Source organism: Hemicordylus capensis, chromosome 4 (genome assembly GCF_027244095.1).
Source record: "Hemicordylus capensis ecotype Gifberg chromosome 4, rHemCap1.1.pri, whole genome shotgun sequence".
Lineage (NCBI taxonomy): Eukaryota > Metazoa > Chordata > Lepidosauria > Squamata > Cordylidae > Hemicordylus > Hemicordylus capensis.
In genome coordinates, this window is record NC_069660.1 from 184,383,295 (window position 1) to 184,398,136 (window position 14,842).

Sequence of the window (14,842 nt, forward strand, 5' to 3'; positions counted from 1 at the left end):
CTGGCACTGTTATCATCGTGGATCCCCACCCCCGACAGAACAGAGGGCGACTTTGTGAATGGAAGCAACCGCGTGGAGAGTGTTTGCTCTGCTCCTGATCGTTCCGAGAAAGGTGCTAGCGGTAGAGTTGTTTCGAAAACTCCGGCAGGACCTTACTTCAGCTGCTCCCCTTTTGGTGCGCTTGTGTGGTGGAAGAACCCAAACAATCTGGTTTCTCTTTCTGGCGGGAAAAGCATGTGATCCATCCTCCTGGCTATAAGTCATACTTTCGGGGGAAAGCGGGTTGTTAAGAAGCTTTGCAAAGCATCATGTCCAAAAGCTGGATCACGACTGGAAATCAGATAGCGTGAGTCGCTGATTTTCCTCAGAAAGAGAGAGCGTCCCAAAAACAAGAGGAAGAAGCTCCTACCGCTGCTCTGCTGTCAGCAAATTGCTTGATTGACCGTTTTTTTCTGCTCTTCTCAAGAAGCAACTCGTCTGGATTCCCCTTTCCCGCCCACTTTTGTAACTGCGCGTAGGCAGGATTAGTAGGGGGGTTTCCTCTGATGTTTCCCTAAACTTCCCACTGCTCCCACCCACAAGCATCAGTCAGATACCATGGGAAAGGAAGAAGTGGGGTGAGAACAGCGCTGCCCCGATTACTCCGAGGCTGGGGCAATGCCCCTGACGTAAACTGCTTCGTCTCCCCAAACGCTCAAGTCCAGGAATTGTGTGCGCTTGTAAATGCCAGAAGAGACTCCCTCCCACCCTCACCCCTATTCTTATTTGAATGGAAGTTGGAGTCCTAAATTAGGATGGACGAGTCATGTGTTTGCCGTTCAGATACCTTTGGCTGAGAGCTGGTCTAGATTATTTGTTGCGATATGTGAATCTCAATATATTAGGGTGCCCTCTTTATTCTATTGTGGCGAAAACTTGATATACTACTTTTGAAGTGGGCTGTATTAGGTGTCAGTACTTTGAAAACCTTCGATTTGTACTGTCCTTTGTGAATGGGATTTGTTCTGTACACTGAGGGAGTTAAGTTTTTTACTTGAGTTTTAAGTAGTGCCGTATAAATATAGTGCCTACGCTATACTGGGGTCTCCTTTCTTCCTCTAGATCTCAGCTGGATTATGTGGGCGTGATTCTGTACTGAAGGACCACTTGTTCCTTTAGCCCCTCAGCCTGGTGACCGTGTGTGTGTGAGTGCGTGTTTTTGTTTGCGACAGCTCATGGAAACCGTTTTTAACTTTGGCATTAGCTAAGTTGTGTTTCTCGAGGTCTTAGAAAATTTGAGGCTCAGCTCCCTCGTCTTTCCAGAGCTGGCATATGTGTGGGTGTGAAGAATGGGGGGACCTCATTCCTCTTTCAGATTTCAGCTAGGGGCTTCTCTCTGTATGTAGATGGGTGCGTGTTGCCGGTTCCCCCCAGTTTTCTCCCCGAGACTTTAGCTGGGTTTGCACGTGCATGTATCTGGCCGGTGCTGGGTGCTCAGGGGTGCCGTTTTGCTCCCCGAGGTAAAAACAAAACACCCACCCCGCTGCAGTCTGGGCGGGAAAAAGCGAGGTCTAAGAGCGAGTGTCTCGCCTGCCCCTGCGAAGGGGGGCGACGATGGTGCTCCTGACCGGGGATGGGAAGGGGGGCGGGGAGAGCCGGGGTCCCATAGCAGGGAAGCTGTTGCAACTGCCTCCCTCGGAGCAAGGACCGGGAGCTGAAGCGGAGAAGAATCTAGGCGGCGGCGGCAACCACACCACCAGCCCCCTCATCACGCGAGCCGAGCAGTCAGGAAGAGGAGAGGCGGAGGGCGACGAAGGCGACTATGAGGAGTACGAGGACTTCTCGGAGCTGCCGGACACGCGCAGCATCGCTTCCGACGACTCCTTCTACCCCCCGCTGGCCGACCACGACGACGACGAGGACGACTGGTCGCTGGGCGAGTCGGACCCTTCCGACAGCCCGGAGCCGCTCACCCTCTTCCGAGCCTGCTGCACCAACAATGTCCTCGCCCTGCGGGCGCTCATTCGCCAAGGAATAGAGGACGACGAGGCGAAGGAGACCGACCGCAACAAGCGGGTGAGAGAGAAGCACCTCACACACAGAGCCCCCCCACGTCGGGGACGGCGGGCGGGGTCCTAAAAGGGGCGGGAGCGAGGGAGAGAGGCGGCGGGCTCACTGCTGCTCACCTAGGACAGCCCCTGCCCTGAGGCGTCCGTCCACCTCTGCCCTCGCTCCATGGCAGCATTTATCCCCCCCGCCCCCAGGTTCACTTCAGACACCATGTAGAGTAGTCGGCATTGGTCAGCTCAGAATAACCATCACCCCGTGCCTGATTCCCTAAGTGACACTGGTGGGAGTCACACCGTTCTTGTTGATGAGAACCCTGAAGCCCAAGAACTGACTTGTTAATTCGTACTCACATGTGAAATGTAGACGTCACCCACCCATTTTTTTGCCCTTGATAGCCTTTAGGATTGCCATATGTTGCAGTAATAATAGAAGTCATACCTGCCAGAATTCTGCCTTTGGGGTCAGAGGCGCTCTTACCCCTGGAATTCGGATTGGAAGTCCAGGGTCACCACACGCCCTGGGGGCCCCCAAGTCCTCTTTAGTCTATCCTGGGATGTGTGGTTGATGTGCCTTTATGCTTTCCCTACCCACCCCCTCCACCAACAGAGGGGGGAGAGGGGAAAGAAATATGTGGGATGGGAATATGTTAAGTTGAATTATTTATGCTAAGGCATATTTGCTGTTCTTACATTCTTGTTAGGTTGCTGTTTGTGCCCTCAAGAACCCAGTGTTAAAAATACTGTGTGTGTCATGGGGTATGTGCATGTGTGTAAGGGGATGATGCTTAAAAGGCCTTTAGGTCCAGGGCAGGCTCCAAAATTACCTAGGTGCACCTCTGGTCAGGGTCTGCATCTAGCAATCCTATGCAGTGGTCCCTCTAATTTTTTTTCATCTCTTTGCAGAATGAGTTTTGTTCTGGGCGGCAATATCAAGGCAGTGTGTGCACACCTGTGAGCACGTGCACAGGCCTTAGGGGGAACAGTGACCCTATACCATCCACCTATTGTCCCCAGCTCCACAAGCCTCCTGGGCCTGCCCCAGCCCTACTTTCTCCAGCACTCCTCCTTTCTTCAATGCCACCTGCCACACGTTTCTTTTGACCCCTGAGCCACTCTGTCACTTGCTTCCCTAGCACTCCTCTCCTACTCCTCACTAACATATCCTAATCTGGAAGACATTTTTTAGAGCCCATTCTCTGATTAACCCTTGTCTGGCTCCTATGAACTGCAATCTATTTAGCATTCCATGCTTTCACACCAGTTCAATCAATCAGTGTCAAAGACTTCACTGCCACAAGGAAAAAATGAGAGAAAAACTGCTATGAGGTAATTCCCCCCCCTCCCAAATTGCACCACTTTCACAGACTGAATGTACATTCATTTATATGTTATGATTATCATTCAGACACTGCTGGAAACATCTTCTGTTGCATCCATAATGCTTACTATCAGTCTAGGAGCATAGCCACCATTGAGCGGTAGGGTTCAAAGAACCTGGGCCACCGATCAGAAGTGTCGCCAGAGCCCTCCTTGTGCATGATGTCAAATGCAAAAGGGCCATGGCCCAATTGCTGAAGGGCCTGCCCCAGCCCTCTGGATTGCATTTCCAGCCAGTTTTGTTGGTTGGGTGCATTTATTTCCTTTTCTCTCCCTCTCTGAAGGGCTGGGATCCAGAGGGCTGGTGTGGCCCTCTGGTGATCGCGGGGCATGCAACATGTGCCAACAGACAGGAACACAGGCCGCCGTTCTGCTGGCTATGCTATTGTATCAGTCTCCCTAATTCTTCAGCACATAAAGTATACCACACGTTTAAAGTCTTTTAGTCCCACCATAACTTCACATTTTGACTAATACCCAGTTCCTCCTTTTCCACAATTTTACTACCCTCTCCTTCCCTTTGATTCATGACTTGCTTTATGGACTGTCCCACACAGAGCATCTCCTTGCCAATGCTAGCCCTTGTGCTAGTGTGATGATGCAGGTTTGAGGAGGTACTGTATGGCAGAGACCATATCCAGCAGTCTCCATATGATAAAATATGTAGACCAGCCTCATAGCTCATGACTGCATCTCCTACATGGTAACAATATTTACCATCCCATGAAACCTACTTGACATTTTAATGTCATGGGATACCTGTCACTGTGTAGGTACCTCAGATAAGTGGGCACCTCTTCAAGTGGCTAGCCACTCGAATGAAGTAGTGCTTACGTGATTTGAGCTAACGTTAATCATGCCAGGGAAGTCTCTTCAGAACTGATGGTTTTTCTACTGCGGTCAAAATTGTCTTGAACCACATGGCTGAGGTTTACATGAGCAGCTAATATTATGGAGAGAAGAACCCCATGCAGTATGGTTCCTGATGTCAGCCATTCTTCCAGGATAATTTGTGAAGCAAGCCTCAAGCCTGCCTCTCTCATATTACCTGTCACTGTGAAGAGGTTCATTCACAAGAAGAATTTCCATCACAGAAGTGAGTTCTCTGATAACTTTACTACATCAACAAAATGAAGAAAATTGGGCCACAGATGGATTAGATGCCTCACTTCACAAACATGCACTGAATGGGTCAGAGGATGAGAATCCACTCCTTTTAAAATTAGGCTTTAACTCCACCCCCACCCCCAATTGTGAGTACAGAGTGATGAGACTGTTAAGACGTGTCTAATATGCAGAGGCATATCTAGGGAAAATAGCGCCTAGGGCAAGCACTGAAATTGCGCCCCCTGTCCAAACATCCGACACCCATCTTTCAGATAATATCATATTACCATAATATCAGCTGAAAAATACAAGTCAAGCTTGTTAATCTTTTAATAGTTCAAAAACTATTTAGCAGTGGACGTAGCCAGACCAAAAAATGCTGGAAAACTACAAATTTCAGTGTGCTGGGGATCATGAAATACCCAAATACTATGTGGAGGTGTACTTGGAAAACTAAACAGAAGTGTCTGTCTAATTCTCTACTATGCATTGTAGCATCACTATTACATAAGTTTTAAAAATAAATGGAAAATTTGACTTTTCCCAGATACTCTGAAAATAATTAAAGGCTATGCAGAGTAAACTGTGTCACTGCTTGGAATATATTCTAGTATTCCAGAAAGGCAGTTGAAATGAGAGAAGAGTAAGAAACTCCCAGTGGGCCTTAATACTAAGGATTTCACACTGATTCAAAGACAAACTCACCATTAATAGCCATAATATTAATTCATCACATTTAACTCACTTATCACAAGAAGCAAAGTAAGAGCAAATGAATACAATCCTAGCTCATAAGCTTCAGCTCAGTATTCACAAGCCCTGATTCTCTGTACATAGTGCCAAACTGAATATGTGTACAGTGACTTATATTATATTAATTTTTTAAAAAATGTTTTTACCTGTAGCCCCTTCGGGGGGCTTCCTAAAGGCCATGGGGTTTTTTTTGCAAAGGTCCCCCCTCCCCCTGCTGGCCTCTAGGACCTCACAGGGACCATTTGAGCATGTGCAGTGGCCATTTTTAATTTTTTTTTTTAAAAAGGCCGCTGAAAACAAAATGGCCACCGTGTATGCTCAAATGGCCTCTGCAAGGCCTGGCATGGCCTGGGGCCTCACAGAGGCCATTTGAGCATGTGCGGTGGCCATTTTGTTTTTGGCAGCCATTTCCCCCCAAAAGAAATTAATTTGAAAAACTGGCGCCCCCTTCAAATGGTGCCCGGGGCACGTGCCCTACCTGCCCTACCCTAGATACACCCCTGCTAATATGTTAGGGTATTGCTGCCTGTTCTTTTCTGACAAGGATTATGGTAATGCAGGAAAGGAAGGCAACTGCAATAGACTGCAGTTATTCCCACACCATTAACATTCTGTCCTACATGTAACTCAGACTACCAACTACTTACATATCAGTGATCACCCGCCTGCAATCATGGCTCTACAGACAACTGTCTTGTATGTCCTTGGATACCCACTCCAACTATAGCTCTTTTATTCTACTCATCTAACGCACTACTAATGCAGAAATCCTATCACACACCACTGACTAGCAGCTTCTAAATGGCTATCCAAATTAAATATTTATATATATAAAGGCTTGTATCCAGGGAACTGTGAGTGCATTGCCACTGATGAAATGGGGTTTCTTTCTTACTTTTCTGTTCAGCCCACCAAAAGCCTATACTGAGGGAGGACCCTAAAGAAAAGTGTGGCGTATCACACAGAGGGCTGCAAATGGAGGGGGATTCAGCAAATACTCCCCTATGCACAAACGGAACTGCTTTGCTTGCACAAACACTAGTTGGGATTCATCCCATTGTTTCTAATAACTCTTAATTTTTCTTTCTGTCTTCCCATTCCAAGTCCACATCAGACAAATATCCTGACATTCAGTTCCTAATCCTTACACCTCTTCAATTATTTCTTATTTGTTTACCACTGACACCATGTTCTAAACAGATTTGATTACTCCCTCTCACATACTCCAATGTATATGGATTTATTTGTATATATTCTGCCTTTCCCCCATGGAACAAAAGGCAATGTTCATAGGATCCCATGTATTCTCCCATCCAGGCACTGATTTGAACCAGATCTGCTTAGATCCAGAAAGTTGTATCATCACGCACCTTGAAACCATGCCCATAGTTATAACACATCTATGTGCACATTACTTCAGTAGTAATTGACATACAATACCATTGTTTATGCTTAAGCATTTCCCCTGGTATTATCAATGTACTGCACCATAGTTCAAAGAAATATTATGTGGGGTGTAAAACACAAAACAATGGTAATGTTCCCAATTAGCTTCTTCCTGAATTACATTGAGCAAAAACATTATATTAGAGTAGAAATTGTTTTGATCAATTTCATAGTAATGTCATCAAGAAGATTCTTTAAGTTTTAATTTCAGACATGATTACTCTTCTGAATATAAGAACTATTTCTTGTTATAAGAACTATTTCATGAATATTTGGTTTATGAACTGTACCCTTTCCTCTTCTATATTCATTGTTCTTATTTCTGTAAATCAGCTTGTTGTGGAAAAGCCACGATAAACATCTTGAAAATAAATAAAAATTATGGTTATAAGCCAGCCAAAAGTAAGCACTATCCTATCCCATTAGAGTCAGTGGGATAATTAAGCATGTGCTTAACTGTCTGCCACTGAAATCAGTGGCACCTAAAAGTGCTTACGTGTAGCTAAATTGTGCCATATGGATTTTGGATGCAGTAAATATTGCAGGTTTGGGAGACTTAGTAGAACAATCCTCCCCCTCTTACTCTTCTTGTTTCTATTGTGGTCTGTTGAAGCTGCACATGTTCCTCTAAAAAAAAAAAGATGGAACACTAGCACTAACAATAGTCCACATGTGCAATCATTATGCAGCTTATTGCTGATTTTAAAAATGACAGATGTTCTCTGTTAATAAATGATTATCTAAGCACAGGTTGACAACAAAAGGATGGCAGTGTCAAGTGAACCCCTTGCAAAGAGTGAGTGAACAAGTTTGACAATCCTATACTAAAGACCCAATTGGATAGTACCCCCACCACCATTATAACAAATAATGTCACAAGATTACCAAAGTTGACAGGGCGGTTTTTAAAAATGCTTCAACTTTTAAAAATACTTTTAACTTGAGACTTTAAAATGGCTTAAACTTATTTAGTACAAAAGTAAATCATGCAGAAATTTATATTTATTTGTTAAGTTCTTATTTCTAATTTCCCCTGACACGGGGGTTGTTGAAGTGGGGGAAGTTTCAATGACATTTTAAATTGTAGTCCTATAGTCAGTGGGAGTAATTCATTTTAATGGCAGAAAGTGAAGTGGCTGCAATCTGAATATCATGAGGCATTTGAAGCTCCTTTATTTTCTCTTGTAGTAGTGAATGGTTCCACTGATTTCTATGGATGAAAGAAAATAAAACCCATCAGGGACATAGTTACAACTGAAGGAGGGCAGGGTGAGGGTGGAACAAAAGTTCCCCATCTTTGCTCGCCCTCTTGCGCCTCTTTAAAGAAGTTGGAGGAGGGGCTGGGGCCCATCATCATTTTCTATCCCAGGGCCCATTCCAGCCTTGCTATGCCTCTGCATTGTGTGTGTGTATGTCTATATATCTATATCTTAGTATGCAACTTGCTAAATTGGTTCTAAGTGCCCAGAAAAGAGCTCATAGGTGTTTTTTTTTTTTAAATCATTGAATTAATTACTTCTATTTTGTAGCAATTTCAAAATGTGGAATTATTAGAGGGAAAGTGAAAACAGCAATTGTTAGAATGCCATTATATAAATCTATGGTGCACTCTAAATTTGAATACTGTGTATAGTTCTGGACACAGGAAATGACTTCTTACGGAGCCAGACAACTGGCCCATATAGCCCAATATATGGGCTATATTAATTTTAATAATTTTAATATTTTTTAAAAAACCTGTTTAAATAATTTTATTCTATTGTTTTTATTGTCATGTATTTTAATTTGTGACTTTAAAATATTTTAAATTTTGTACACCACCTAGAGATATACATATCAGGCGGTATAAAAATATGATAGATAAATATTACTGCTTGATGCACAACATTTTAATTACAAAATATTACTTCCATGTTAAGGATGTTAACAAATGTTTAACCATTAAGATGAACCTTCCTGGTTAGCAGTTTCGTAAACATTTAAATGACCAAGTTGGATCACTTCATTGATCGCTTCACCTTCCTGCTTAATGCCTGGATACACGTTGTTAGTTTCTGAAAATAGGTAATAATCTACATGATGTTGCTAATGCTACCAAAAGGTGATGTAATTTCCATCACAGTGGAACTGAATTTATTGAAGCAAGCATTCCATACATTTTAAACATGCTTTTAATGTGGACATTAAAGGTAAAGGTAAAGTGTGCCGTCAAGTCTATTTCGACTCCTGGCACCTACAGTGCCCTGTGGTTTTCTTTGGAAGAATATAGGAGTGGTTTACCATTACCTTCTCCCATGCAATATGAGATGATGCCTTTCAGCATTTCCCTATATCGCTGCTGCTGCCTGATATAAGTGTTGCCCATAGTTCAGTGGGGATTTGAACTGGCAACCTTCTGCTTGTTAGTCAAGCATTTCCCTGCTGCGCCACTTAAGGTGCAGGACATTAGGTAAAATATATTGAAACTTTTCTCTTTCTTTGCCATTGGAGGGGGTTTTCCTAATGGAAGGAGTTCCCTTTTTAAAGTAAAGCTTGCTATGCTGAATGTTAAATATTTCAGCAGTTGGTAACTTTTTAAAACCTATGTAATTGATAGATAGATGGCAATTCACATTTTTAAAACATTTACATCCTTACTCCATGTAGAAAAAGTGTGCCCACCACTTGCTTTTGTTAAGTGTGAAGAATGCACGTGTCTTTTTTGCCATGTGTTCATGTGTTAGGAAACCACAAGCTAGGGTTGATTTGATTTAAATAACTAGTCAGGAAGATTCTATTTAATTATTATTTTCTAGTAAAAGTACATTCTTGTTGTGTACAGGTGAAACTCGGAAAATTAGAATATCGTGCAAAAGTCCATTAATTTCAGTAATGCAAATTAAAAGGTGAAACTGATATATGAGACAGATGCATTACATGCAAAGCGAGATAAGTCAAGCCTTAATTTGTTATAATTGTGATGATCATGGCGTACAGCTCATGAAAACCCCAAAACCACAATCTCAGAAAATTAGAATATTACATGGAACCAAGAAGACAAGGATTGAAGAATAGAACAATATCGGACCTCTGAAAAGTATAAGCATGCATATGTATTCAGTACTTGGTTTGGGCCCCTTTTGCAGCAATTACTGCCTCAATGCGGCGTGGCATGGATACTATCAGCCTGTGGCACTGATGAGGTATTATGGAAGACCAGGATGCTTCATTAGCGGCCTTCAGCAATTCTGCATTGTTTGGTCTCATGTCTCTCATCCTTCTCTTGGCAATGCCCCATAGATTCTCTATGGGGTCAGGTCAGGCATGTTTGCTGGCCAATCAAGCACAGTACACTGTATACTTTTCAGAGGTCCGATATTGTTCTATTCTACAATCCTTGTCTTCTTGGTTCCATGTAATATTCTAATTTTCTGAGATTGTGGATTTGGGGTTTTCATGAGCTGTACGCCATGATCATCACAATTATAACAAATTAAGGCTTGACTTATCTTGCTTTGCATGTAATGCGTCTGTCTCATATATCAGTTTCACCTTTTAATTTGCATTACTGAAATTAATGGACTTTTGCACGATATTCTAATTTTCCGAGTTTCACCTGTAATATAACCTTAATATTCAGGGATAGATGTAATTTTCATTTTCAGAAGATAGGTACACACTATAATAGGTATATTATAATGCTGCTTCATTCAGGCATTCAAGTCTTGCATTTCTTTGCTGCACTTTTTGCATTTCACTTGTATCCCTGTCTTATCCACAGGTACAAGAACTTTATTAAAATATTCCCAAGTGGGGTCTTTTTTACGGTCTGCTGCCATGATAGTTGTTTCCCTTCTAAAATAGAGGATACACTTAGAAAATGTTTCCTCAGAATTGCATGAACATGTTGTGTTCACTTTTGGTTTCACTTTCTGTTCCCCTCCCCAATCCCTTGCATTTGTATCCAGACTCCTACTCCTTGTTCATATCTACTCTATCCCTGCAAATCCTCTATTCATGCACTGTCCTCCTTTAGCCCAATTCAGGCACTATGCTGTATGAGTGTACAGTTGTTTGTACACGTGTATACATGTTTATGTGAATGATTGTACCTGGATTCATTTTAAAAGTGAACCTGGATACAAACCCTTCAAATGCATGGAACAGACAGGAAGTGTACTTCTGTACCTACTTCAGCATAACATGTGAATCACTGTGCCTGTGTAAAGCATTATATACTCGTTTGAGCATTGAACATAACATGTGAATGGCTCTAATGTCTTTGCACTTGAAGGGGGCAAGGGTGTGTGTGTGTGTGTGTGTGTGTGTGTATACCACCTGAAGTATTGGATTGATCAAGTCTGTTATCTCTCACCCCCATATATTCCTGTTAACATGTTTATATAATATAATTAGAAGTTATGATTAACTTTCATGATGGTATCTTTGACCTAGGTTCTTTTTCAATGATTATTTTAAATTAAAATCCAATTTAAAATTTAAAAATCTGGTTTTTTTATTTTAAAAAAGCCCATTGATTTTTATCAACTCTGCCACTTGCACATACAGCCAATTGTTGCTTTCATCATGTGTGTGTTCTTTATACATGGTAGTATATGCATATTGGGGATGCTTTTTCCTACATATTGATATAACATTTTCTTTTAATGAATGAGAATTGTAATTCTCTGTATTAAAAATATAAAGAGTTGGAACTGCTACTTTAAAAAATCTATGAAAGGTGAATTGTGAAGTTGTTGTTCAGCATTTCTTTTGAACTACTTTGTTATTAGTTACCTGCTGCTAAACATAAGCCTATGAAGCAATATACTGGAGAGGACCACAGACATATTAAAACCTCATAGGTATACATTATTCTGCACACTAACAAAGTAAACAAAGAACTATTGTAATTACAAATTGAAAAAAAGTAAGCACTTGAAAGCTTGTGAAATCTTGGCTCTAGCCAATTAATATGTTGCTGAAATAGGGTAAGATTTTTTAACTTGAATTTTGCTTGAGAGCTCCAAAGATAAAGACCATGAACCAAGCAGAGAGAGGATTTGTGCATGCAACACAGAACATACTACCAGATCAAACGGTATTGTTTAAAGATTCTTAACATTGCAATCAAGATTATGCTTAGTCTGTAATTGTACCTGAAACAGTTGTCTTCAATTAGCAAGATGTGATTAAAGCTTGTAGGAATTTATTTTTGATAAATTGCTTATAGTTTTCATAGTTTGGTGGGGGTGGGGGTTATAGCCTGAACTGAGTTTACACTCAGAGGCCAACATCCTGACTAAGCAAGCACTGGTGCAATGAGAAAAGCATTAGTGCTTCTGCAAAGTTCAATTAACTTAGCTCCACTGCTGGCTCATGGTGGGGGCAAATTTCAACTACCTCCCCTTCCCCAGGAGTGCTCTGTGCCACCCAAAAATGTGTCCCTGAAGGTCATGCAGCCTTCAGGGACATATTTTCAGGTGATATGAAGGGCTTCCAGGGGAAGAGGAAGTCACTGAAATTCACACACATACTGGTGCTGTGTTAGTCTGGAACTCTTCAGAAGCACAGGTGCTACACCAGTTTAACTGGAGCATCATAGGTCAGGATATTAGCCAGTGTGTTATCTCAAGGACTTGGCTAAACTGACCTATATTCCCCTTTTAATTTTTTCTTCTTCATGTGATGTGTGTGTGTGTGTGTGTAGGCGATATTATGCTAGTATTCCTAGCACGATATTCTATTATCATGCTCTTAGAAATACACCTTATAGGGCTAATTCACTTTGTGTATTATCAGTTGACTATTCAACACTAGCTGTGAATGAATTCCCATTGGTTTGATTTGGAACTGGGCTTGGCAAATTGAGTAATTATAAAGGGGGAGGAATCGCTCCCTACCACCACCAGCTGAGCCCAGTTTAACATCTGGACTTGGGCATGCTGCTGCTGCTATCTTTGGGAATGCTACAGAATCTGAAGCTTCTCCCCATGAAGCCACTGATCCCCTGTGAGACCCTATATCCTGCCCCTCATCTTGGTGGCAATACATAGGAAGCTGCCTTATACAAAGTCAGGCCATTGGTGCATCTAGATCAGTATTGTCTACTACACAGACTGGCAGTTTCAGCCAGGTAGGAGCCTTTCTCAGCACTACCTGGAATGTCAGGGATTGAACCTGGGACCTTCTGCATGCAAGCAGATGCTCTACAACTGAGCTACAGCCCCATCCCCATGAGTAAGGAGCTCTTATTGGAAGCTGAGGCTAGTGAGGGATGCTAAGAGGGGGAAAAGGGCTTGCTCAGGTATGTCTACCTTTTGAAAAGATGTTTGGAAGACCCACACCCTTCCTTTTGTTCCATTCCTCACCCCCTGCCTTGCTGGGAGCAGACATATACCTGAATGAGAGGAGGAAGAGCAGTTTGGTGGCAGCAGCATTGCTCATTCAAATTGTTTGTGCTTGTGCCTTTAGTAATATCTTTTCCAGGAACTCCCATCCATTTTGTGTAACTTCCTCCATTAGTTTATCTAGCTACGGAATCCTACCTAGTGCTTCTCTGAATGCACTAAAATCAGCTTTCCTAAAATCCAAGTTATGTGTTTTACAATGCTTACCTTTAGTCTAAAGATCAAGAATTCTTACATTACGCATTCATTTCCTCTGAAGCTTCCACTATTGCACCTTAATTGACCAACACAGAAGTTGCACTGCCTTCTCTTAGTTAAGTGAATAATTTAAAACAAAAAATTTGGAATGTCCTAACATTAGAAATACATAATGAATTTTCTCAAGATCCGCTGAAGGCACATCCTTGCAATGTCTTTGGCTGACAACCTGACTTATGAAGCATGCATGCATCAAAAGATGCATGCACACATTTGCTGCGTTCCAGATTGAAATGTAGCAGAATTCCCCAGCCCGAGCTCAAGTGAAGGATGACACCAGCAGTTGAGAAAAGCAGATTTATTGTCGACAATTAGATCTTGGTGAAAATAGATTTCAGAGCCTGAGATACCAGATTACATTTCAGTTCCAAATTTTATACTCATAATAATTACATTCAGTGCATACAATCTTCATTGGTCAGCATCACTTTACTGTCATATTACAAATATTATAATTATTGCAATGGGATACATTCCTCTAGTACAATGGAGCATTTCTACTCTACACATGATAAGCAACACTATCTTTCTCTTGTCCAGCTGTGCCCTTGAAACTGTTAGTTTGCAGACTTGGCTATCAGGAGATACAGGGAAAGAGGCCTCCTTTCACATTCCAGCCAGGTCAGCAAATTTATGATTTTACAACTTGCAATTAGCAACAAGGCAACTTACAAACCCTATTAACCATTTCTTGACCAAGGCAAACCTGAGTTCTGTCTCATTTCCCCCCTTTGCCACACCTGTGTGGCACTTAAAACCTTCTGTCCCTTCTGGACAGTGCATGGTATAAGGGCAAGACATGCACAGCTGTCTTCCGTGCCACTATTTTCTCGAGGGCCTCTCGTCCCAAGGAGATAAACAAGGGTAATAAACAAGGTATCAACAAACAACCAAAAAGCAATATCAGAATTCCCCTCACCAATGTTTTCAAACCTCCAAAGTACTCAAACCAACCTTCAAACCAATCAGGGGTGTCTAGGCCTTGCCAGGTCTGGACAGGAACATGCGCTAGCTTGCGCATGCGGTCAGTGATCTCCTCTATGGCCTTCCCTTGGTCATTGATCTGAATACAACAATTAGACAGGTTGAATTTGCCACACACACCACCTTCCATTGCTAGCAGATAGTCAAGTGCTAGGCGGTTCTGGTACACTGCTGTGCGAAGCTGGGTGTTGGTTGTGGCTAGGAGGCTGAGAGCCAAGGAGGTCTCATTTGTAATTAATTCAAGCACTGCTTGTAGCCTTATAATACGGTTGAGCATGTATATGGGGGTTCTGTACCCATAACTTCCATCTTGAGCCCAAGTAGCAGGCCCATAATACTGTATTATCTGCTCTAGGAGCCATTTGTTGTCCTTCCAGTTTCCTATTCTCAGAGGTGAACCAATACCCCACTTGGTTCACCCTCTGCTCTCATAGACTGGGACTCCTAGTCGTTCGCCTGCCCTTATGGGTAAGAGGAAAA

General features: G+C 42.4%; 1 protein-coding gene across 1 annotated transcript in view; it reads left to right on the forward strand.

The window, feature by feature from the left end:
- Positions 1–1,593: 1,593 nt before the first annotated feature.
- Positions 1,594–14,842, forward strand: part of ANKRD33B (ankyrin repeat domain 33B) — a 57,866-nt gene continuing 44,617 nt past the window's right edge. The window contains exon 1 of the mRNA XM_053248581.1: positions 1,594–2,055. Coding sequence (XP_053104556.1) covers positions 1,594–2,055 — 462 coding nt within the window. The remainder of the gene's footprint in view (positions 2,056–14,842) is intronic.